We start from the raw sequence: 26,998 nt of genomic DNA on the forward strand, positions 1-26,998 counted from the left end.
AGAGACTTCTAGAAGTATTGCATAAATACATTTGAAATTAAAAAAAAAAAAACCTAACTGGCTCTCAATTATTGCCAGTAAAATGATACCAAGGTTCGCAAGGACATTTGAAATCCATAGACATTCCCAATGGAAATGGAATATTTCTAGAACATACAACATACTTTTAATCCTTCTCTCTAGCCTTTGTTTACTGACCCAAGATCACTATGAGTGACCACTGTCCTGTCTCCGTGTACTGTACATGACCTTCTCAGGAGCTACTGCAGTCTTGAATTCTGTCTTACTGAGTGGAACCAGGACATTCTAAAGGTTAAATCTCCTTGCTCAGGACTACTGACATAGAAGACACAAGAGGTGGGCTGAACCTTTTTAGAATACTGAAAGAGAGCCTAAAGTTCCTTTTTGAAGAAATCTCTGATTTTAGTCATAGAGACCTTGACTTTTCATCACTGCATTCCCAGCGCCTGGCAGGGATACTCAGTAAATCTCCACTGGATTCTAATAACACGGTAGGGTAAAGATCTCTCAAGTCTGATTATATTGAAATTCTGGGAACTGGTTTCAGATTATTTCAATTTAAAGAGATTCAATGAGTCCACAAACATGTATTAAGTCCTTACCACGTGCAAGGCTCTGCTGCAAACTCTACGAGAGATTCAAAAATAAGTGTGTTCCTACCCTCCAGGTTACAGTCTAGTAAAGTATTCTAGAGAAACTAAGACATACCAAAAAAAAAACCAATCACAAAATTTGTTATTGTGATATAAGTCAGGTATAAGTCAAGTTACAGCACAGAGAATGAATTCCATCTAGTTGGGGGCAGGTTTTGGAGGTTTTATAGAAGAGGTGGCAATTGAAAGAGAAATAGGTCTGCGAGGATCCCAGAAGATAAAGGATGGGCAGAAAGAGCGGCCTAGACAGAGGAAACATGTTTATAAGCAGCTTGGAGACTGAAAGATGTAGTTTTCCTGTACTATCGATTGACAAAGGGAGGATCCCACATGCCGCAGAGCAACTAAGCCTGTGCGCCACAACTACTGAGCCTGCTCTGTAGAATCCGCCAGCCACAACTACTGAGCAAACACACCTAGAGCGCGCGCTCCATAACAAGAGAAGCCACCCGGACCAGGGCTTGAACCTGGGTCCCCTGCATTGGCAGGCAGGTTCTTAACCACTGTGCCACCAGGGAAGCCCAGAACATGTTTTTCTAAAAGACAAATCATGCCTATCATGACCCTTTTACAGGTGTGGCAGCTTAGTCCGCCAGTAGACGTCTGTATTAGCTTCTCATTGTTGCTGTAACAAATAACCACACATTTATTCTCGTGCTGGAGGTCAGAATTCCTAAAGTCAAGGTGTGAGGAGGGCTGCATTCCTTCTAGAGGCTCTAGGGGGTAATCTGTCTCTTTGCATTTTCCAGCTTCTAGCGACTGCCTGCATTCTTCGGTTTGTGGCCCCTTCCTCCATCTTCAAAGCCAACAGCACAGCATCTTCCAGTCTTTCTCTCTCTCTGCTTCCATCCTCACATCCTTTCTGACTCTGACCCTCCTGCCTCCCTCTTATAAGAACCCTTATGATTACATTGTTCCCACCCGGATAATCCAAGATCATTAGTGTAAGCACATCTGCAATGTACCGTCTGCCATGTAAAGTAACATATTCACAGGAACCAGGAAGAAGGACACGGGCATATTCGGGGGGATGTTATTCAACCTACCACAAGACTGGGTAAATTACAATCTGAAATTTTTTTTTCAAACATATAATCTCAATCACATTTTGAGAATCAGAGTAGACTATCATAGATTACATTTTTGTTGCTGTGAAAGGCATTTTCAAAAGATTGTTTTAAGTTTTAGGGTGTTCCAAGATACAAGAGAAAGGTAAAAATTTTAATTTTTTTTAATCAAGAAGATGAAAGGAAAGCTAGGTAAAATAATGAACAAGCACATAAGCAGCGGTAGATCACAGATTCCTTCATTAAAGAAATATTGGGAAACCACATGGCTTGTGCCAAAAAGCAACTAGGAATCCTATGGTTCCAAGTGACCTGATTAGACAGGGACATGCAGGTTCATCATTCTGCCCAGTGCCTCTCCTGAGTGGGGACGGACTCAGACCACCGCTGCCTGGCTCAGTGTCACTGCAGCTGAAACTCCAATGGACTCGCCAGCCTCGCGACACCAGCTGCGAGCCACGGAGGTACCATCTTCCTGTACAAAGCACCAGACACAAACCAGCACACATCCCATGAAACCATCACCCTAACCCTACAGAGAGGCCAGCCAAGCACATCCACCTCCTCTGTCAGGTCTAGAAGTCAAGAGCCTGATCAAGGTTGCACGCTTAATTCCTGGTAAAGGCAGACCCAGCCCAGAGTGTACACCTTCCCCCCAGTAGCCATCAACACATCCACAGAATCTTCGACAGTAAATAAACCTTCAATGAGCCTTGCTGGTCCTGTGAAGATCCCTCCTTGAACTCAGACTCTTCTCCACAATTTCCAGCAGTCCTCATTCCAAATCTTTCCTCTCCCCTCCAGCTCCATCCCACTCTCTCTGCCACTCCCTCCTCCAATTTAACTACAAAATTCTATCCAAAGGCACTCAGTTTTCTTTTTCCCTATCCACTGATTCCTCCCCTCAAAAAATGAGCTTATCAGAAAGAGAAAGACAAATACCATATGATATCACTTATATGTGGAATCTAAAATAGGACACAGATGAACTTATTTACGCAACAGAAACAGACTCACAGACATAGAGAACAGACTTGTGGTTGCCAAGGGGGATGGGAGGTGGGGAAGGGATGGATTGGGAGTTTGGGGTTAGCAGATGCAAACTATTATATATAGAATGGATAAACAACAGTCCTACTGTAGAGCACAGGAAACTACATTCAATATCCTGTAACAAACCATAATGGAAAAGAATATGAAAAAGAATATAGACAGATGATAGACAGATAGATAGATAGATAACTGAATCACTTTGCCATACAGCAGAAATTAACACAACATTGTAAAACAACTATACTTGAATAAAATAAATTTTTTTAAATGAGCTTATCCTCTGAATAAGTATTATGAGAGGCTAACCACCATTAAAGGTTAACACTGGGAGCTTGGGAGTCAGACAGCCTGTGTCTTTGACCTGGCTTGTCCTCACTGGCTGTGTGACCTTGAGGCAGTGACTTAACCTCTCTGGGCCTCAGTGTCCTCACCTGGAAATGAGAATCATAACAGCAAGGCCTTGGCAGAGCAGTGGTAAGAACTGAATGGATGCAGGGTGCGCAGTGGGGCTCCGGAGCCTGCACTCTTGACCACTCAACACATCGAATTCACAAGTTCAGCTTTTATAATATTTCTCATGTAGGCATTAGCTCTACATAACTGGTACCTCGGTTCTCACAACCTTCCTGTGTTAGGCAAGATGCAATTCTGAGATAATGATCCCCATTTTACTGGGATACAAACTGAGACTCACGAAGCCTCTGGGCCTTCTCACGGACGTGCTATCTTTTTTGCCCACCGCAGAATCTTGCTACGAGGTTTTTCTCATCCAGTTTCCTTAGCCTGGCAATGGACAATTTCATAGCTGCCTTCTCTACAAATTTCTAGGTTTGGGGGAAGGAGCGTTGTTTGGGGGGTTTTTTTGGTTTAGAATTTGCTCAGGACCGGATCAAATTTGGGAAGAATGCAAAGAACATGATTGTGAGAATGGACTGGATTTGTCTCTGCCTGGCAATCTGTTAAGGCCATGAAGGTACAATGTGATGTGTGAGTGCCCTGCCCCGGGTCCCCACTCATCAGCCTCCCAAGTGACTTCTAGCCACGCCGAGCACACACTGAGGCACCTTCTCTATGAAGACAAATGTGTTTTGCCGTGAATAGGCAATGCTTTCGAGCCAAAAGACATATTCTAATCAAAAACTATCATCAGAGGCTTGGAGGAAAACATGATCTTTCTACAGTTTTATGTGTGGGGTGTGTGGGGTGTGTGTGTGTGTGTGTGTGTGGAAGGGACAGCCTATTTCTGAGCTCACAGCAGTGACAGGGCCACAAGTCAACCTGAAGCCATTAGCACATACCTTGATGTTTTATCTCACTTAAATATTCTTTAAAGAGAGATACACTGAACAGATGGATAAATTTCAAGATTTAACAACTCATGGGGACATTATTACTGTTGCATTCGATGGCAGCCTTTATCGCCGCTATGCTTCAAGAAAGACATTCCATCTTGAAGAGTTCTTGCCTTAATCATTGGCAAACTGGCCCTGGTCACACCTAGACGATGAGGAAATACACCCTGGGCGCTTCAAACCTGGGTATTACCTGAATCTCCAGTACCCCTACCTGGGCAACCTCTCTCCTGCAGCAGAACCAATGTGTGTCTGAGGTTCAAAGAAAGGGAAGGAGAAAATGAGAGTTGGATGAGGGAGGAGAGTGACTCTACCGGGTGATGATGATGATGATGATGATGTTGATAATGATGAGGAGGAGGATGAATGACAGAAGTAGCCTAGTGTATGTATGAAATAAATACTCAATAATCGTAGATCCCTCTCCCCTGCATGCCCAGCCCAATAACATCAGCAAAATGTTGAACTGTAATTCCATACAACCATGACGTCATGTCAGAGGTGGAAGGACCCCTGTGGTCTGGGGAGTTCCAGAGGTTCTATGGAAAAGGTTCAGGGTCAAGTCCAGAACCTGGGCTCTCAGCACCCCTCCCCCCTCCACACACACACACACACACACACACACACACACACACACACACACACACACACACACACACACACACACACACACACACACACACACACACACACACCCTGAAAAAGATGTAAAGGTGACCACATTTCAGATTCACATATGAGACTTAGTTTTGTCTTCTCCCTTTAAAACATCCTTCACCCTTCCTAATTTTGTTCAATCCACTTTTGAATTGCCTGCATAGAAGAAAGAGAAAAGAAATTCGGGATTTCCCGATAGTCCTACTCCTTCCCCACAGCCTGCCAAGCAAGAACGCTAAAAGCCCCTGCCGAGCACCCTGCCAGGCGCCAGGAATCATGCTACTTGCTTTTCCCACGAGGTGGGAACTATATGACACCATTTTATAGATGAGGACATGAAGATGTGTATGTAAGACTTGCCCAAGGGCACAGAGATAATAAATGACAGGTCTAGGATTTGAACCAAGTTCAGGCTAACACCAGAATCCCTGGAATTCGCCACTGCAGGCAAGAAGTCAAGCTCTTTTTTTTTTTTGGCCACACTTTGTGGCATGTGGGATCTTAGTTCACCAACCAGGGGTCGAACCTGTGCCCCCTGCACTGGGAGCACGGAGTCCTAACCACTGGACCGCCAGGGAAGTCCCTAGAAGCCAAGCTCTTTATCCTTGGCCTGATGGTGGCCTGGGGAAGTCGTCATTATAGGTGAGTGACCTTTGGAGTAACGCAGTCTATGTGCAGGTCTATTTAGCAGAGAAAACTAGAGTGGATTTCTATGATACCCTAAAAAAGAGATTTCTGTGGCCGGGAGCCGGCATAAACTTCTTAGAAAATCTAAGACAGCTGATGAGTTTTAGGCAAGTTTCTCACTTAAAGAGTTTGAAAGAGAGGGGCACCATCAATCAACAAGGCAAATTAATTGAACACAAATAGGTGACCTATTTTTTAACACAAAGAGTACTTCCTTCTGATAGAGGATTTTCGCTTTTGAGCATATGAAGGATATTATATCCTTCATAGTCCTAGGGGACTAACCATGGCATATAAAGCACAGTTAAAGGGTCTGAAGAAGCTTAGCTAGAGAAGTGGTCCATCCCAATCCCCCGGTCACCAGTGACCAACTGTGGTCCATGGATTGCACGGCTGTTGGGCCCTGGGGTCTGGTCTTTGCCCCTCTTTCCTTTTTAATCCGTCACTTCAATATAATGAAGATTCCAAAATCTTTGATCTCCAGGCTAATGAGTCCCAGAATTCAATATTCAAGGGCCCCGTTGACCGTCTCTAGTGGGATGACCTTCAGTGCTTTTTTTTTTTAATTTTTATCGGAGTCTAGTTGATTCACAATGTTGTATTAGTTTCTGCTGTGCAGCAAAGTGAATCAGTTATACATATACATATATCAACTCTTTTTTTTAGAGTCTTTCCCCATATAGGTCATTACACCAGAAATAGATGGTGCCTCTGAAGGGTTCTTAAAGAAAGTAGCATCAAATCATGATCAATCATGCACTTGAAATGCTCAGGAGTTTTTGCAGCCCCAGTACGTGCCGGCACTTGGTGGTCTGAGACGAAGCACCAGGGAGGTGCAGGAAACAGTGAATTCTCAGGTGTGGTCCCCGGGACTCCCCTTCCCCACCTGAGCACCAGAGGGCAGAGAGACTAAGCTCTATAAAATCTCCTACAACTGGCTTAGAGGCATCAGACCAAGAATTTTAGGCCCCATCCTTCCTAAGATGCTTCTAGGCAGAGATGTTAAATTGCCACCCAGATGGTGGAGGTGAGCTCTGTATCCTGAGGCTCATTTTACTGGATACCAGCAGGGTAATAACCAGCAAAGCCAACTGGCACCAGGCTAAGAACCAGCCCTGTGCCTGCGCATGAAAATGGCGACACATTCCCTAGGCCAGCGTGACTTCAGGTCCTGGGGCCATTTGTTTTAGCAGCTTTATGGGGTGGGGGGGGAACTACAGTTTTTTCACTATCACCATAAAACTTTAGCGTTACAAACAAACCATTAATACTGAAGGTTGATGTCTATAGTTTGGAAGAAACATTAAAACAAAAATAGCCTTGAATTTTAAGCAAATAAGGTTAGGGGAACCCTGGGAGAGTGAGAAAAAGCCAGCAAAGGGAACACAACAGGAAACAGGGACAGAAGCTACATCCAGCAAAACCTATGGCTGGGCTCTTCCATTTCCAGAAAGCATCACTATTCCAACAGAACCAGTTCAAAGAGGAAGGAATGGAAGACTTCTTTCCAATGTGTTGAACTCAAAGAGCTGATGATGTCCCCTTCTAAAAGGGAGTGGGTTCTGGTCATCTGGCCATGATTTTGGCCTTCCTATCTACCATCACCACCTCTGCTCCAACCCATGGAATAAGTCGTGTGAGATATTTTTAAAAAGGAAATTTATGGGCATGTTGATTCCTGATCCTTGGAAGCGTCACAGTGAGGAGCCGGAAAGCCTGAATTTTCAACCATCCGCAGAAGTTTCCCACATCTGGTTCTATCTCTCAGGACAACCCAAGGTTTGGAAGTCAGTGTCATTGGGTCCTCTTCCTCCCCTTTGACAACTTAGACTCTTACTTTCACTCCAGTGAGGACAAGGTCTTTGCAAGGTGAAGTGTTGAAGTTAAGGTCGGGAAAGATGTCCTTATGGGCTTAGACACAGAGAATCATGGTGGGGTGCCCAGATTCTTCCACATTGAAAGGTCTTTCCAATTAGGGGCATTCACCTCCTGAAGTGAGCCTGTCCTGACAGGACAGCTGCATAGGATACTGACTAGTGTTTTCCTTTTTCCTCTAAGGAGCCAATTTGCCCCAAGGTGGAAGTAATAATCCTCTGTCTGGATGTGTCTTGTCATTATCGTGGTGATCTTCATCATCGTCGTCATCATAACAACAGTAATAGCAACAATTACTATTACTACTACTGTTACTATTTATTGGGCACTTACTACATACCATATACAATAGTAACTCACTCTGCATATATTACCTCATACTATCCCTTTGAAGTATATACTGTTATCCACATTGTACGTGCGAGAAAACCAAAACTCGTGGAGCATCTGACTCTAAATGCCATGCATCATCAACCACGTTTCACTGCCAGATACATCATCCCCATTCCACTCTCATTATAGAATGAATAGCTCACTTTGGGACAAACTTCTCTTATCAGAGGACCTGGCATTCATTTACTCAACAAGTATTTCTGAGTAGTCACTATGCGTCTAAACGTTCACTATGTTCGCTCACAGGGATGGACATAGTGTAACTGGGTGCTGCCCTCATAATGAAACAAACCCAGCAAAAGTTAATGTCCTCCTGGAGGCACTTTGGGTCTCTGCCATCCAGCCTTCCCTGCCGGCTCCACCCTCTTCTGCCCCTGCTGAACCTCTTCCTTTCACATTTCAATGGATGAATTTGAAATATAGTCATATATGTATTAGAAAAAGGACAAACTTCCCTTGCTTTGAAATAATAGATCCATCACTTCTAATCTTCTACAACAATACCTCCTCCTCAAAAATAGTAAGCAGAAGATTCTTAAAAGTAGCATTATATGTAAGACACTAATTTAAAAATGGGAAAATAGGTTTAAAGGTTGGATGACTTGTCTGTGGTCATACGGCTGCTGATCCGGTGGGTTTGGGTTCAGCTGTGAGTGCCCCAAAAAACAAAACAGAAGTCAATTTCTCTCTGTTCCACTATCCTCAGACACCCAGGAGCCTTCCAGCTCACCACTCTGCCACCTTTGTCTTCATGGTGTCAGACGAAGACATTCCCACTCCAGTAATAAGAAGAAGGAAAGGATAAAGAAGAGGCAAAGAGCACCAAAGTTGCCCAGTGTCACTTTGGCTTACATCTCATTGGCCAGAACTTACTAATACGGCCACACTTAGCTCTTAAGGAGACTGGGAAATGTAGTCTTCATTCTAGCACCCACTTGTCCAGCTAAACTTTCTTCTACTAAGGAAGAAACAATATTGGAGAAGAGCTAACCAGCCCTGTTGCAACTGCTAAGTAGTGTAACTGGAATAGTCCCAGATCTGTGGAACTCCAGAGACCCTACTCTGTCAGGTAGGCTTTAATTCCTATTTTTATAGCAATGATCTTTGGTCCTCTCTTCTTTACTGCATAAAGAAATTGCTAAGTATGACTTTAGAACTTTCTGTAACATTTCACTAGCTTTCAATTCAACAGCTAGAAGCCATCTCCCAGCTAATTTGTATGTTCTTTGGTGGCTTTAAAATACACCTGCTAATGCTTTGATATTCATCCCTTCAGAAATGAAGCCTAATTCCACTTACCTTAAGTATAAGCTCCATTTAGTGACTCACTTTTAGCGAATGTATGTGGCAGAAGTGACAATATGTGACATCTGAGACAAGATCATAAAATGATCATTCATTCTAGGAAAAGCCGAACCCCATGTCATGAAGTTGCTCAAGCAGTCCTAAGGGGAGGCCCTCATGGAAGGAACTGAGGCCTCCAGCCAACAGCCCTGGGAGTGAGTTTGGATAGATTCCCCAGCCACAGTCAAGCCTTCAGATGATTGCAATCCCACTAAGCGTCTTGACTGCAACCTTTTGAAAGACACTGGGCCAGACCAGCCATCTTTGCCACTCCCGGATTCTTGATCCACAGAAACGGTGAGATAAAAATGTTTTTTGTCCTAAACCAGTAAGTTTGGGAGTAATTTGTCACACAGCAATATAGGTCTCAATGTGAATTCAGTGTTATTTTGGCTTGAGAATTAGAGAAAGTAGAAATGACCACCTCGATAGAGAAAACCCGTATTTTAAATGGCTGTGTACTAGCTCATCACCTGCTTTTCAATGGTTTGGAGCAGTGTTTGGATGAGATGCTCCGGATACCACTGTGAAGAGGAAAGACGAGTGAGCCATGCCTGCTAGAACATATTGCTAATATCACATCCCTCAGTAGTCCCAGGAAACAGCTGAACCTGCTGCTGGCCAATTACCACCAGGAGAAAACAGCTCAGTATCAACGAAGCCAACATCAAAATGATGAGTTTTGGCAAACTCTCTCCAGTATCCAGATGGATAATGCAGAACAATTGGACTCAACGGGTTAACTTATTCAGTTATTTGGGGAAGCACTGTGGAGCTTAATTACCTTAGCAGATCTATTAGGATGCATTTCTGTTGAAAGCTGAAGGTTCCACAGGAAGAATATCAAGGTTATTTTATGACAGGGGTGAATTGCTGGTAACTCCTGTTCCACAGATATCCCAAGTCAAAGGTCATGCTTTATGATGTAGGTCCTTCATATAGGACCTACATGAAGGGAAGGAGCTACATGTAGGAAACTTTTATACCAAGATATCACTTCTTCCTACTATCTCAAGTAGGGTTCTTAGGAGAGGAAACCAGAGAAACATGTCCTACAGGGGTTACTTGGCATCATCCGGTGGGAAGGCTTTTTAAACTACCATCTGCCCTCCTCTTTCTATATCTGGAGTCTAAGATTAGCACCTAGTCCTTCACTGAGAATCACCACCATCAAAAGGCACCATTACTAGGGGTAAAAGGTTTTAAAAAACCTTCAGAAATTAGAGGTTGAGAAAAAGCTGAAAGCCCCCAACATCTTTGGAATAACAATACAAAATGTTTGTACGGTGGGTATTTTTATTATGAGCCAAAGGGCTGCTGTTTAAAATACAAAAGAGAAGACTATTCTTCCAATAGGATCCTTGAAGGTTGTCATTGGAATAAGGTATGTTACCTTTTTTGCCCCAACCCACTGGAAGCCTGGAGCTAAATTTAATGCTCATTCACAGTAAATGTATTAGTGTTAGGGACTGTCATATTTTTTTCTTCCTCTTGGTATATGGATTTTTATTTCCTATTTCTGTTCTGACAGCCTTTGCAGTTTGTGTTTCTTCTTTTATCATATGATGTCTCCATCACTTTGGGAAGCAGGCAGCATACAAATTACCAATGAGGAAAATGAAAGTGGCAGGGGTGGTACTCGGGTTTCCTTCTTGGCCACAGCTATCAAAACACATGTTCAGATCAAGACGACTCAGACAAATGTCCCTTTAAGGAGTGGGCCCTTAGAAGCAGCTGCCATCAGAGAAATCCCTCCTTGGCTCTGCTAACAAGGCTTCACAACCCACCACAAAAGACTTGCCCTCTCAAGGCTCAAAGGCAGGTCAAGCCTCTAGCAGGAAAGTACCCAGGTAGATAAAAGACCAGGGTTGTAAGGCTAATTCCCAGCTCCGGAGCAGAGCTGTCTATCTGGCACTCCCACTCCTGTTAGATGATGTGGCTCATTGTGTAGGTTTTATCGCCTCCTCTGGAGGAGAGAACTTTGAGGCATCAGCCTTCTCAGATAAGAGTTGAGAGCTTCTCTTCTTGTGACAGTAACGTTTCTGCCTTCTTAAAACCCCGCTTGAAAAGCCCGTAGAGGGAAGCATCTCAAAAAAGGCTAGTAGGGTGTGCCTCTGAGATTTCTAAATCAACCAGCACGAGTAGAGGAGAAAGAAGAAAGGGTGGGGGGAGGCTTCCTGACAAGAAAATATATGATGTACCAGACAAGTGGGGGTGGAGAGGGGCTCTTCAGAGCTCAGAGCACAGGAGGCAGTCCCCTTCCAGCATGAACTCAAGCCCATCACCAGCCTTTTCTGGGCTGCTGTGCACCTCTGCTCTCCGTGAGAAACACACTGGGCTCACACAGAGCTTTAAAAATATCTCTCCACCCACTGAAAGTTTGATTAATCAGCCAAGTTCTCACCCAGGTGTCACAGCGGTGGCAGTGATATATATGATAGTGACACGAGGGTGCAGGGAAGCCACAAAGGGTCTTACTTAGCAGGTGGGAGGATTCAGAACATAGAACTTAAAAAGCACGAGCTCTGAAGCCAGGTGGTAGGCTACATCCCCGTTCCAACACATGCTAGTTAGGCGACCTTGGACAAGGTTATTTAATGTCTCCCTTTTCCACATTTGCAAAAATGGGGTTAATAATAGCACCTGCATCAGAGCATTATTGAGAGGGTTAAATGAGTTAATTCATCTCATGCACTTTGAACAGTTCCTGGAACATAGTAAGCATTCAATAAACAGCTGTGACGATGAAGAGGAGGATGACAACAACTGACAATGCTGAAACTTACAATATGGATAGGTCTTTCCCAGGTAGATAGAACATTCCTGAAAGAAGCAACTGAAACAAAGGCAGGGAAGCAGGAGAGATTGTGAGGCAGCAGGAAATGATCTAGAAGGCAAGTAGGGAGTTGAAGCAGACAAAATGAAAGGTCCAGGCCACACAGGGCTTCATATGCTCTGACACAGAGATGCGCTATAGCTAACACAGCTACAGGCTATGGAGAGCCATTTCAGAACTATAGGCAGAAGTGAAGTGTTAAAGGGTAAAGTGCTATGATGGTTGAAAATTACTTTTAACTGGTTCAGGTAAAAAACAAATTACTAATAATAAGCTTTTGCTGTGACAAAGTAACTGGTTTGAGAATAACCCTCCCACCGCGTACCTGAACAAAATACGTAAAGCAACTGTTTGCAGGCCATGAACAACCGGCAGCACAAGGCTGCAATAGCAGGGCAAGAGGAAATTCACAGGGTGAGCCCCATGTTCAATGTTCACCCTGGCCCTCTGCCCAGGGACAATTTCCAAGCACAGCTCTTACACTGGGGTAGTGGAAGGGGCTAGAACCTGTGGGGGTCAGGCAGCAGAGGGAAGAAAACTATGCAGAGAGGGGGCTTCGGAAACCTGTGTGGGGGTTCCTTATGAATACTTGGCTGAAGGTTGGGCAACCCAAGTGCAAATTGAGATTAAACCAGACTTACCAGGAAGCAGCTGTTATGAGGTTGAGAATGGAAGACAGATGCTAGAGTTTAAGTATCCCTAGGGGATGTCTGAAAAACCTCATTAATACCCCAGGCATCCAGACACTAGAAAGACACATCTTAAGAGTAAGGGACACACTCTGAAGGCCTACATAAGACCCACCTGAACAAAACCTAAAACCAAGCCCTGACAAGATCCACAAGAGAGACAGAGTTTGGAGGCTGAGTCCCGCCCAAGCTAGAGGGGCTTGGGAGTCACCTTGGGATTTCCAAAGATCTACCCTAACATAAAATAAAACAAAATTGAACCAAAAGAAGTTTAAGGTGGTGACTGTTAGAACAGAAAATCAGCCCTCTTCAAAGAAAGCCAAAAGAACACAGAGTCGATACAACATAGCATTCAAAATGTTCAGTGTACAGTCAAATATTAACAGGTGTGCAAAGAAACAAGAAAACTTGACTATAATCTAAAAAAGACAACAGACATCAACCCGCAGATGATCTAGAGCCTAGATGATGGGTTTAATACCTAAAGACTTTAAAGAGCTACTATAGAGTTAGGAAAATATGTCCAAAGAATTAAAGAAAAATATCATTTAAATGAGTAAACAGAGTATTTCAGCAGAGAGATGGAAACTATAAAAAAGAACCAAATTAAAATTCTAGAACTGAAAAAATTGTGCGTGTGTGTTGAGAAAAAGGGAAAGAGAGAGAAAGCAAATGCTGTAATGTCAGCAATTAGACAAAGGGTATACAGGTATTCACTGTACTTTCCAGAACCTCTATAGATTTTAAAATTTTTAAAAAGGATTAAAGAAATTTTAAACACACTGTTGTTTTATGTGTGTGTGTGTGTGTGTGTGTGCACATGTTTGTAGGACAAGAAGGGAAAAATGATAACCTAATCAAGTGTGTATTTGAGAAGCATCCTTCCAGTGAAATGGAACTGAACTGATACAAGGCTGATATCCTGGATGAGGCACAAGGAGATCACCTCTTGGTGACTGCAGTTGTCTAGCTGGTGGGAGAACCTGGCCCAAGAAAACAGCCATGTGGTTGGAGGAGAAGGAATTTGGTCTGCAGGGCTTTGCCAATAATACGTGTGGAGTAAGAGAAAAAGAGGAATCAAGGATGACCCCAAATTACCACCATGGTTGACTGGGTGTAATGTGACTAATTTCCTGAGAAAAATTCCAGGGGAGGAGCAGTTTGAGAGAGAAAAAGAAAATCTGTCCAGCTTTGGATCACTGGAGTTTAAGGGATTCGTGGGACATCTACACAGGACTATAAGTAGCAGGTCTAGAATTCAGGAGGGAGGCAGGGATCAAAGATATCTATCCTGAGGCGATCGGTATGCAGTTGCCCTTGGGGATGACAGCAAAAACCAACCCCGGGGAAAAACAGTGCATTAGCAGTGGGCAGAAGATGAGGGGAATGTCAAAGTGGTAGAAAAGAGGAAGGAGGAAAGCCAGCTAGTGACATGGATGCCAAGGCAGTGACAAACCAAAACCAAGGGTGTGAGCAATGCTGCCAGATGCGGCAGAAAGTCCAGAATAAACACCTGAAGGTCCTCTGGGTCAGGCAAACAGGGGGCCATTGAGGAAACTTGTTCTGCAGATGCAGTGGCTCTGGAACAGTCCAGATGGAGGTAGTCAACTATTGAAGTGGTGCTTTTGTGTTTGAAAGTTGGCGGATGGATACATCCACTCCTAAACTCAAATTAAAATACCCTCCAGAAATGTCTGTAGGATAATGTATGCACATCCCCAGAAATATTAATTTTGAGATGTATACACATGTCAGAGCCTGCGGAGAATTTTTGCTAGTTGCCACACCAATGAAACTGGAGAAACACAATTTGCACCCACCCTGGGAACCAGAGAAACACGTACAGAAGGAAGACATTGGCTCATCACCATCGTTTGCCCCGCCAGGGACCCAGAGGCTATGCTGACCAGCAAGTCAAGCGGTCGGTCCCTATTTCATAGCAACTGTTCTCCACGGTGATCTATTCCTCAACCCAAACCCACCTCAGCAGCACCTCCTTTCTAAGCTCCTTCGGGGAACATGACTCTCTGAGAGTAATAAGAGCCATGGGAGGGTGTGTCCCACCCTGGATTATTTGCGGGGGAGAGATGAGAGCCAGGATATGCACCAGAATGTTGGATACTAGCATGGGAACAGGAAGGAGACCAACAGAAAAGAAGAATATAGGAGTTAATTGAATCCTGTGACATAAGGAGCAAACCCAAGAGGAGGGGCCATCAAGATCCCCCCTCCGCCCAGTAGCCGTGGACTAGATGAACGTCTTCTAGAAACTGGACTCTCCAGCTGGGGCTGAAAAGGGGGAAGTTATCCCAGGTCTGGAATAAAGTGAAGACAGAAGAAAGAAGGCTAAAGACTCTTTATAAACCTTGTTTGCTGACAGATCGTGGACCTACAAAGAACTCTCATTGCTGAGTCACAAAGCAGAACAGAAGAAAGCAAAGGGGACCATAGAAAAACACCTTCTAATGGAGAACAAAGGTAGCATCACTGGGAGACTTGGAGAAACAGATATTTATTATTAAAAAATCTCTATATAGAATTGATGACAAGAAACAGAAGAGATTTTCACAAGCTGTGTACAAATTGTTCTCAATAAGACAAAGAGTTGGGAGAGAATATAAAAATATGGCTCCAGTAAAAGAGGAAGAGGTTGCCATGAGCAGAGCACAACAGCAACACCAAGGGCTGTATCCTCATAGCTACAAACTGGAAACAACTCGAATACCCACTGAGAATATAATGGATAAATAAACTGAGATCTACTTATATGTGACGGAACACTATACATGAATGAAAATGAATGAACTTCAGCTACCCTCAAAAACATCGTTGAGCCTCACAAGTATAATGTTGAAGAAAAGAGGTTGGATGAAAAACAATAAATAAAATATAACCCCCTTGAGATGAAGGAAAAACACAAACACAATTATATGGTGATAGGTAATTCAGGGCAGTGGTTGTCTTTGAGGAAGAGGTATTAGGAAGGACCTCAGGGGCACTTCAGGGTGCTGGTAACACCTTATTCCTTAACCTGGGTGGTTGCTGCATGTATGTTCATGTTTGATAAGAATTGAACTGTGCAATAATACTTTTCTGTATTATACTTTGACCAAAAAGTTAAGGGGGAGCTACTGAAATAAAATCAAACTACAGAGGAACTGAAACTTTCATCCATAATGAAAATACACTCTAAAGGGAATCGAAAACAAATTTTTTTAAGTGACTGCAAACAACTAAATCGACGAGGTGGTAGACAGACTCAAGAATGAACGTAGAAGTGCAAAACAGAGGAAAATGATGTGAGAAGAGACGCATTTTGTGGAAAACATCGAATGAAGATCTAGCATTAGAATGGCAGGCATTCCTGAAGAAAAAAACAGAAATAACAACCATCCAAGATGTGACAGCAAACTAACCTAGGCTAAAAGGAAGACCCAAGAAATTAATCTGAGAGGCTGACACTGTTACTGGCAAAAATAACGTGAAATACCCACATGCAGACATTTCACGGTGGCCACAGGGAGCCGTGAGGACAGCAGCCCCCAACATCACAGCTGCAACAGAAGGGGAGGTTGATTGCATCCTAATAGCCCCAAACTGGAAACAACCCGAACATCCATCCTGAATAGAAAGGATACGGAAATTGAGGTATACTTATATACAATGGGACACCATACATTAATGAAAATGAGTCAACTTCAGATAGAGGCAAGCTCAGTTTAAGATTAAGACAGCCTCACAAGATTATTCAATAAGTAGCAATGAAAAAACTCTTTTTAAGAAATTATAATTCATGCATCTAATAAAATTCCACATGACACACTCTAAAAGTACAAGATACTGCTAATATATTTTGTATGTACATAAACTCCCTGGGTGGATTGTAAAATCCTTGAGCCAGGCAACGAAGATTATACTTCTTTGAATTCCTCCTCCACCCAGAAAGCATTTGGGTAAACATTCCTGTAATGAATGAATGAATAGGAATGAAAATATGAATGAAGAGGAAGGAAGGAGAGGAAGGAAGGATCTCAACCAATGCATCATTGCTGAGTTTGCCTGTTGGGTGAATTCCAATTCCAGTCTGGCCAACTGGATGCAGCTTTGCCTTAATTCCTCATAAGCTTTGTTTAAAGAGAAGAAACAGAAACTTCCCGGAGCGAAGGGCAACTGGAGGTGGCCTGCATGTTGAGTGGCCTCGTTCTCAGAGGGTAACCTCTCATGGACTGGGCGCCCTTGATCCTTACACTGAAGGAAAGGGGCGTTCCATCCCCAGCGACAAACACTGACCAGGTGAGGGAACCTGCCCTTGGTGATCCATAAGCAAAAGGCTGCAGCCACCCGGGGCAGGGATGGCACCCAGATAACATCTGCACCCCAGGTGGCTGGACCACAGAGGATGCTTCAATATCCACCCGCGTCCAACGCATCTACTCCCCGTGCAGCACCACATGTCCCGTGAGGATAAACGAGCGGCCCCGAACAGTAGGATATCAGGGCTTGGCTGACACAAGGCAGCTCCAAGAGGATGGCAAACAGGCACAGTCTCGGAAACGGGCTTCCCTGAGAACCAAGCTGCAGTCCTCTGAACTGATTCCAGCCAGTTGGTTTTCAGACCCTGCCCGCCTGTTCTGCACTCAAAACACATCTCACAGCCCTGCCTGGAGCCCCAAGATGCTCGTAACGAAGCGTACGCAGTCATAACTCAGGGTTCACCTTGGCAGAGATAAATAAATAAATAAGTAGAAGGAATCTTCCATTAGAAAATAAATGGCCTTTCTTCAGGCTGAGAGCCTGGATTACCCTCCTGAAGAACAAATACAGCATCTTCCCCAGCCGACCTCAGGCCATAAAGTCCAGCTTCACTCAACCAGGGACCCCTGCCCCCCACAACCAGGGCTTCCAGGGCCAAGGCCACCCACCTGGACCTCCAGGGCTGTGAGAATTACCGCCCGCTAGTCTCACCTGCTGAGAAGGCGCCTTTCAGCCCCATTCAGCTGCCTGTGCCTGACAGAAACAACAGGGTGGTGAGCTCTGCTGCCCGCCCAAGAACAGAGTTCAGCCAGCGCCCGAGTGGAGAAGGGCCGAAATCCAGGCAGTGGATCTCTTGAAAAGCCATACGCCCTGACAGTGGCCCAGATTTCACAGAGAAAAAAGCCATCACTCTGAGAAGTCTTGGAAAAATCATCTCTTGATTATTCATGGCAAAGCTGGGAAGGAGGAGGAAGAAAAATGGAAAGCCAGGGTATGTGAAAGCCATAGACGATTTCCAAACTTCACTGGGTTAGGCATCGCAGCCTCTGCAAGAGTTGCCCAACATATATCCGGAGAAAACCATAATTCAAAAGCATACATGCACCCCCCTGTTCACTGCAGCACTATTTACAACAGCCAAGACATGGAAACCACGTAAATGAGCATCGACCGATGAATGGATAAAGAAGATGTAGTATATTTATACAATGGGATATTACTGAGCCGCAAAAAAGAATGAAATAATGCCATTTGCAGCAACATGTATGGACCTAGGGCTTATCATACTAAGTGAAGTAAGCCAGATAGAGAAAAAGAAATATCACATGATATTGCTTATATGTGGAATCAAAAACAATGATACAAATCAACTTATATATAAAACAGAAATAGACCCACAGAGAGAAGATAAACTTATGGTTACCAAAGGGGAAAGGGGGTGGGGATAAATCAGGAGTTTGCAGTTAACTTATACACACTACTATATATAAAATAGATAAACGACCTACTGTATAGCACAAGGAACTATACTCAATATTTTGTAATAACTAATAAAGGAAAAGAATCTGAAAAGGAATATATATACATATGTATATGTATAACTGAAACACTTTGCTACACACCTGAAACTAGCACAACATTGTAAATCAACGATACATCAATTTAAAAAGAAAAAAAAAGAGTTGCCCGAAACACACAGACTTTCTGCCCAAGTCTCATGGCTTCTGCTCCACAGGGCTCCACACAGGAGGCTCCCAGTCGCCCCTGCTAAGTGATGACTAAAACTGGAGGTCCAGCAACCAGCCCCCCTCCCAAATCAATGCACCACTGCCCTGCTCTCCACTAGGTAGGACTCCTTCCCAGGACACAGGAAAGCTTGGGCCTCACCTCACTTTGCCAACACACCCAGCTCAGCCTCGGCCTTGTTTGTGGCCACCAGGATGGGCTCTAGAGGTCAGGGCTCTATTTTCTGCTTCCGTGCCCTTGTCCAAATATCCTCTGGCCAGTTGAAGGCCAGGAGATCTGAGGATACTGCTCTCCTCTCTGGTCCCCAGTCTGTCCAGACCACAGTGAGCAGATGCTGGGCCTAGGGAGTCTGGCTCTGCCCACATCACTCCCCTTCCTCTAATATCCTCCGGCCTCTCCTCCAGACCCAGCCCACCAGCCACTGAGCTCCACTGCTCCATCATGGACGTAAACAAGCCTCTACAGGTAGGCTTCAGAGATACCGCGCACTCGGTTCCAGACCACTGCAATGAAGTAAAGAGCACAGTAAAGCGAATCACCGAATCTTATAGTTTCCCAGCGCATATAAAAGTTACGTTTGCACTATGCTGTAGTCTGTTAAATGTGTGATGGCATTAGGTCCAAACAAACAATGTACATACCTTCATTTTAAAATATTTTATTGCTAAAAAATGCTAACCAGCATCTGACAATGCAGTGTTGCCCCCCAAACCTTCAATCCGTAAAAAATGCAGTACCTGCGAAGTGCACTAAAGCGAAGCGTAATAAAACACGGTATGCCCGTCGAGCAGCAAGCAAACAACGCGGTGAGAGCGAGAAAGCCATCCGACGGCCCTGTCCTTCGCCTGCCCCATCTCGTGCCCTTCATGAAGCGAGCCTGTCTTCCCTGGCCCAGAGACGAATCTCCCCGCCTACCACACCCCTTGTAAGAAACGTGCACAAAGAAATCACACTGGTTCAGACCATTATACTCAAAGCAAAGATATGGGCCATATGGGGTAATTTTAACTTCCCTATTTTAGAAAGTAAACTTAAACTTCTTGTTGTAAAACAGTGTCACCAGGAACACAGCATTTCAAAACAAGAAGGGAAACCAATCTGGCGTGGCCTCAGCAGATGCCTAGGCAAACATCTGGCTGAATCAACCGAATTCTCTATTCTAAAAGACAAAAACAAAAAACCTTCTTCCTTGTTTTAATTTTTTTTTTTAATCAAGGAGTTGATCTCCCCAGGATACAAAGGGGCACTGTCCCCGGATGAATTCAGTCACCGTGTCCCCAGGTTCGTTCGCATCCCAAAGCCAAGGCTACCACTGTTACAGAGGCACAGAGGCAATCAAAATAATTGCCGGCCCTTCCCACCTAGACACAGCTTCCAGATGATTCTGATCTGGGCAGGATTCCAAGCACCATGGCCACAAGTCAAGAGACGGCCATGAACAAGTCTATGACCTCCCCGCAGCTGGGCCCCACGGTGAATGAGAAGATGGAAACGGCAACACTACTGGCGACCAAGATTCCATCAATTGGAAAATACGTGTCACGAGTAGAAGCCTGCCTCCCCAGTCAGAGGGTTCCTTGTGGTACCCAAAGGAACAGAAATATTCCCCATAGATTTTTCAGGCCACCAGGTCCATCCCACACAAAGAAGTCATTTAGGCAGAAGTGATCTCTGAACTCTTTCCTGCTGCATCACTGTTAGACGTGGCCACAGCTGACGGCCAGCGTCTTAGACGCACAATGGCCCCAGATGCCTCCCTCGGTGGCTCACCTCCCACGCAAGGCGGGCTCCTTACCATCAAGCTCCTCCACAGAGATGTTAGCCAGCTGCTCGCTGTCGCTGCCAGCAGACAGAGATCGGTTGAGGTAATTCCCCTTGTACAACAGGCCGGCCGTCACGTGGTGAAAAGGCATCTTCTCCCTGCTCACAAGAGACAGGGGGCAGGGGAAAGAAAGACATCATCATCATCCGTTCCTCCTTTCCTTCCCTGAAGGACCACCCTGGTGTTCAGATGGCCAGGAGTATTTTTTAAATAACAAGAACATTGGTAGAGGGAAAGTCAGAGAATTCCAGGGTCCCCGCGGCCAGAGCAATTCCCGAAGGATCCCAAGTTCTGTCCCTTCCTTCATTGTACGTCTTACTTCATTCTCCCCATTTAATGAGGAACTTGAGCCATGTGGTCCTGGCAGACTGTGGGATACCCTGGCATCACCCAACTGTCTCTCCATGCAAACAAGGATACTCTCTGCTCCTTTCCCTGGTCTGATAAAAGCTTCCTCCATCCTCCTAGGAAAGGACTGCACACCCCAAAATGTGAGGCTGCCCAGTGACCATATGTCTTAGCCGTGACTGTACGGAAATCCAACTTTTGCTTTTTGCTTTCCCAGGTAAAGCAGGTTCTGCACTTACACTGCACTCAAAGCAGGTCGGAAATGCCAGGCTCTGAGTAAACACAGACCACAGTCTGTACCTCTGAGAAGGAGCCCTGTACCTGCCTGCACGAGTGGCTCATGAGCATAGCCCTCTGAGACACCAATCACACCTGCCCTGCAGGAAAGGTGGGCAGCATCTCAAGGTGTCCCAAAACAAAGCAGCTTCCAGCATGCTCACAGGAAATGAAAGCATCGCATCCCCTTAGACAAGATGAACAAACCCTCCAAGCTCCTCGTACCAGAGCACCACCCCTGGGACTTTGAAGTTCCCACCAGTGCAAGGCAGGCCAGAGGCTCCAGACTAAGGTGAAAGGGAGGGAGGAGAGACACAGTTAGAAGGATGGGTCTCTCACAGCAGGGAGGTTCCTCAAAAAACTAGAGTTGCTATATGATCCAGCAATCCCACTCCTGGGCATATATCCAGACAAAACTGTAATTCAAAAAGCTACATGCACCCCTATGTTCATAGCAACACTATTTACAATAGCCAAGACATGGAAACAACCTAAATGTCCATCGACAGATGAATGGATAAAGAAGATGTGGTACATATATACAATGGAATACTACTCAGCCATAAAAAAGAATGGAATAATGCCATTTGCAGCAACATGGATAGACCAAGACATTATCATACTAAGCGAAGTAAGTCAGAAAGAGGAAGACAAATATCACATGATATCACTTATATGTGGAATCTAAAATAGAACATAGATGAACTTATCTACAAAACAGAAACAGACTCACAGACATAGAGAACAGACTTGTGGTTGCCAAGGGCGGGGGGGCAGGGGAGGGTTGGACTGGGAGTTTGGGATGCAAACTATTATATATTGAACGGATAAAATACAAGGTCTTCTAGGGGCAGGACAGGAATAAAGACGCAGACATAGAGAATGGACTTGAGGACACAAGGAGGGGGAAGGGTAAGCTGGGACAAAGTGAGAGAGTGGCATGGACATATATACACTACCAAACGTAAAATAGATAGCTAGTGGGAAGCAGCCACGTAGCACAGGGAGATCAGCTCGGTGCTTTCTGACCACCTAGAGGGGTGGCATAGGGAGGGTGGGAGGGAGGCGCAAGAGGGAGGAGATAGGGGGATATACGTATATGTATAGCTGATTCACTTTGTTATAAAGCAGAAACTAACACACCATTGTAAAGCAATTATACTCCAATAAAGACGTTAAAAAAAAAACAAGGTCTTATTTTTTTAGCACAGGGAACTATATTCAATATTCTATAATAAACCATAATGGAAAAGAATATGAAAAAAGAGAGAGAGAGAGAAAGTTGGATCTCTCCATAGGGGAAAGAGCAAGCTCTGTTATAGTGAGTGAGCCATGGGGCATATTCGGTTCTGCTTCTCCATCTGCAAAGGGGCCTAAGAGGATTGAGAAGCCTCTGAGCAGAATTAGGGAATTGGCAGGCAGGAGGGGGAGTCAATTCTAGGGTGTGGGTAGGGAACACCCTTTTAACAGAGCTCCAGGAAGGTAAACTGGGCAGCACCAGAAGGGGTGATCTCCCCGCCAATGGGGGCATACAAGCAGAGGCTGAGGGCCTCCCTAACAGGGGTTCTGTGGGAGAGAATCGGCCCCTGTGCTCTCTCCCCACACACCTATCATTCTCCATGTGAGTCCCCCATAGGGTCCCTTTGGGCACTAAAGTTTGCGTCTGTACGTTAAGCTGGAGTGGTCCTAGCGGCCCCTCCGGGCACTGCTGAGTAACAAGGTGTAAATTACAGGAAGAGACAGCAACAGAAGGCCAGTCTCTGGGGATGACTGCTCAGGGCTTCAGGGTTCCCAAACCTTGCCATCCCTCAAGCCACACTCATGATAGCAACTGGCCCTGATGAAGGATGTTTGGAGGGGGGCGGGGGCCCCTGTCTTCTTTTCCCTGTGACACCACTGAGTGACAGGCCCGAGAGGACGCCCCTTCCTCTCTCTCCCTCCCAACTAGAGCTCACCCCAGCATGCCCCTGTATGGGCTGAGAGCTGCTGACTTAGAGATCAAACCAAGAGACTCTTCAAAGTTACAGGGCTTGACCAAGAGCAGGACGCCAGTTAGTGAAAGAATCCGATCTAGAACACAGGCCACCTAAGCTCTCTTTCAACCAAGCAGCCTCAGCTCAGCACCAGACATCTCCACCTGGGTGTCACACTCTCATTTCAAACTCAAGATGTAGAAAAATGAACTAATTATCTTCCTAAAAAATAGGCCACACTTCCTGATTTCTCTATTTCTATCAAAGGTACTTTTCTCTCATCATAACAACTGGGGCAACTCTCACAAACGTTCTGGGCCCCAAACACATGGCAGAGGAAAGAGCCAGCCGCCAGCCTCCAACCCAGTCTTAACTCTTTCCACAGCTAACAAAACGTACATACATCCACGGGCCAATTGCAAGTGACGGGGGGGGGGGGGGGGTTGGTTCCAGAGTACGCATGCCTTGGCCAGTTATAAGGGGCACATATTCAGCGAACTATTGATATAAGTCAGACCTTCCCCCTACCCCTCCTGGCCAAATCCATCCTTATACACAAATAGGTGAGAACCTTTCTTTGGAAGAAGACTTCAATTACCATCTCCTCTTTTCTCAAAGTTAAATTTCAGACCAAACAGGTTTAAAGGTGAGAAGCAGATGCACGAGCTAGGGCTGCTCTCCCTTTCCTAAGGCCAGTCCTAATTTGGGGCGCCATGTGTGGCCATGGTCATTTCAGCCTGGACAGATTCCCATGGTCCAGGGGATGAGACATCAACAATGGCTAACGCTTCCCTCTCAGCACTGGCCCCGGGACCCAGTAGTCTCACCAGCTGTTATTTTTAACCATCATTTAAATCCTTCCTAAACATGGGGAAATACCCACACGGATCTTCTCTAATTTTGCCACCTGGAGGGAGGCCCCCCTCAGGTCGATACAGGCCCGGAAGGCATTTCTCCCCATTTCACCACTCATCACTCTAGCTTCTCAGCATTTTATAAATAGCTTCCCATTACCACCTTTTACTTGGTTGCCTGAAGCTCTGGACCGGCCACACACGCATTTTTACAGCCGCGGTAACAAGGTTATACTCAAACACGCGTGTCCAAGCCACGTTCGGGCACAGAAGAAACGCTGAGTACTTTGCAGAAAAAACTGGTCACAACTGAGTCCCACTTGAAAGACCAGCATAATTGCTTCTGGAAAAAGCAGCTTACAAAATTAGGTACGTATTCAGTTCATTCACCCAAAATGCTCATAGTCTAGTGGGAAAGAAAACACGTGCAATTGAACCAGCCATATAGATAAATAAAGTCATGTTCAAAAAAAGGAAGAGCATTATACCAAGTAGGCTAAAAACAGCTGCTGCAATTAAGGACTAAATTTCACTCCAAGCCACCTGGGGAAACCCAAGCTTTAAGATCCTAGCTTTGGCTATGGAAGGGAAATGTACAAGTTCGCCAGCAAAGGAAAACACAGTCCTGAGCTAAAACTTAAGAGATGGATCTTTACATGGTGAGCAATGAATATATATATATATTTCTTTTCAACAGCCATTTTACTCATTGAGAAATATTATTTAAGTGACTGTTTACCATGTGAACAATCTTTCTGTATTTTCTGTAAGGCAGTATGGTTTCCTGGCTAAGAATCAGGGCTTTCTGGTCAAAAGCAGTGTTAGATTTAAATCCTAGCTCTGCTCTGATTAGCCATGTGGGTAAATTAATTAACCTCTGTAAGCCTCAGTCTCCTCCTCTGTAAAACTGGGGTTTGGAAACATACTGAATAGTATTTTTGTAACTATGAAATAAGATAAGGTATGGAAAGCACTTGACTTAGCATCAGGTATGTTCTCAATAATCGTCAGTAATTCTTTGCTAAGGATTACATGAAGTAGGAGGCAGGGCAAAAGAAATTCATGATGTGTTAGCTGGAAGATAAAACACACCGTGTTTTGAAGGAGGGTCAGGAACGACCTGGCAGAGGGTGAGTTTCAGAGAGGAGCTGGCTGGCATTGCACACTAAGATGCCAAGGGATCCAGAATGTCAGCAACAGAGCACTGGGGGCCCCAGCGCTGAGCGGGGTCAGCAAGCAGCTGACTGTATCAGGAGGAGGGGGCTATTTGAATGAAAAGCACCAGAGCTGAAAAAGAGTCTATTTCCTGGGTATCACCTGGCATCATGGTCACATCAAGGACAAGATGTCAGCAGGTTAAAAACAAAGGGGTGGGTTCCTGTTTTCAGTGTCGAAGAACTGGTACATTTCTTGGCAAAGTAATAAACCAAAGACAACACTCCCATTTACCATGGCAACAAAAAGAATAAAATATCTAGGAATAAATCTACCTAAGGAGACAAAAGACCTGTGTGCAAAAAATTATAAGACACTGATGAAAGAAATTCAAGATGATACAAATAGATGGAGAGATTATACCATGCTCTTGGATTGGAAGAATCAACACTGTGAAAATGACTATATTACCCAAAGCAATCTGCAGATTCAATGCAATCCCTATCAAACGACCACTGGCATTTTTCACAGAATAGAACAAAAAATTTCACAATTTGTATGGAAACACAAAAGACCCTGAATAGCTAAAGCAATCTTGAGAAAGAAAAACAGAGCTGGAGGACTCAGGCTCCCTGACTTCAGACTATACTACAAAGCTACAGTAATCAAGACAGTATGGTACTGGCACAAAAACAGAAATATAGATCAATGAACAGGATAGAAAGCCCAGAGATAAACCCACGCACATATGGTCACCTTATCTTTGATAAAAGAGGCAAGAATATACAGTGGAGAAAAGACAGCCTCTTCAATAAGTGGTGCTGGGAAAACTGGACAGCTGCATGTAAAAGAATGAAATTAGAACACTCCCAAACACCATACACAAAAATAAACTCAAAATGGATTAAAGACCTAAATTTAAGGCCAGACACTATCAAACTCTTAGAAGAAAACATAGGCAGAACATTCTATGACATAAATCATAGCAAGATCCTTTTTGACTCACCTCCTAGAGAAATGGAAATAAAAACAAAAATAAATAAATGGGACCTAATGAAACTTAAAAGCTTTTGCACAGCAAAGGAAACCATAAACAAGAAGAAAAGACAACCCTCAGAATGGGAGAAAATATTTGCAAATGAAGCAACTGACAAAGGATTAATCTCAAAAATTTACAAGCTCATGCAGCTCAATATCAAAAAAACAAACAACCCAATCCAAAAATGCACAGAAGACCTAAATAGACATTTCTCCAAAGAAGATATACAGACTGCCAACAAACACACGAAAGAATGCTCAACATCATTAATCATTAGAGAAATGCAAATCAAAACTACAATGAGATATCATTTCACACTGGTCAGAATGGCCATCATCAAAAAATGTACAAACAATAAATGCTGGAGAGGGTGTGGAGAAAAGGGAACCCTCTTGCACTGTTGGTGGGAATGTAAATTGATACAGCCACTATGGAGAACAGTATGGAGGTTCCTTAAAAAACTACAAATAGAACTACCATATGACCCAGCAATCTCACTGCTGGGCATATACCCTGAGAAAACCAAAATTCAAAAAGAGTCATGTACCAAAATGTTCATTGCAGCTCTATTTACAATAGCCCGGAGATGGAAACAACCTAAGTGCCCGTCATCGGATGAATGGATAAAGAAGATGTGGCACATATATACAATGGAATATTACTCAGCCATAAAAAGAAACGAAATTGAGCTATTTGTAATGAGGTGGATAGACCTAGAGTCTGTCATACAGAGTGAAGTAAGTCAGAAAGAAAAAGACAAATACCGTATGCTAACACATATATATGGAATTTAAGAAAAAAATGTCATGAAGAACCTAGGGGTAAAGCAGGAATAAAGACGCAGACCTCTTAGAGAACGGACTTGAGGTTATGGGGAGGGGGAAGGGTGAGCTGTGACAGGGCG

At 44.4% G+C, this 26,998-nt stretch overlaps 1 protein-coding gene across 1 annotated transcript in view; it reads right to left on the reverse strand.

Moving 5' to 3' along the window:
- CALN1 (calneuron 1) overlaps positions 1–26,998 on the reverse strand; it is a gene marked incomplete at both ends in the record, with an annotated part of 433,025 nt that overhangs the window by 314,871 nt on the left and 91,156 nt on the right. The window contains one exon of the mRNA XM_082670270.1: positions 20,423–20,543. Within this exon, the coding sequence (XP_082526396.1) occupies positions 20,423–20,543 (121 nt within the window). The remainder of the gene's footprint in view (positions 1–20,422; positions 20,544–26,998) is intronic.

Source organism: Grampus griseus (genome assembly GCF_964374135.1).
Source record: "Grampus griseus genome assembly, chromosome: 14".
Lineage (NCBI taxonomy): Eukaryota > Metazoa > Chordata > Mammalia > Artiodactyla > Delphinidae > Grampus > Grampus griseus.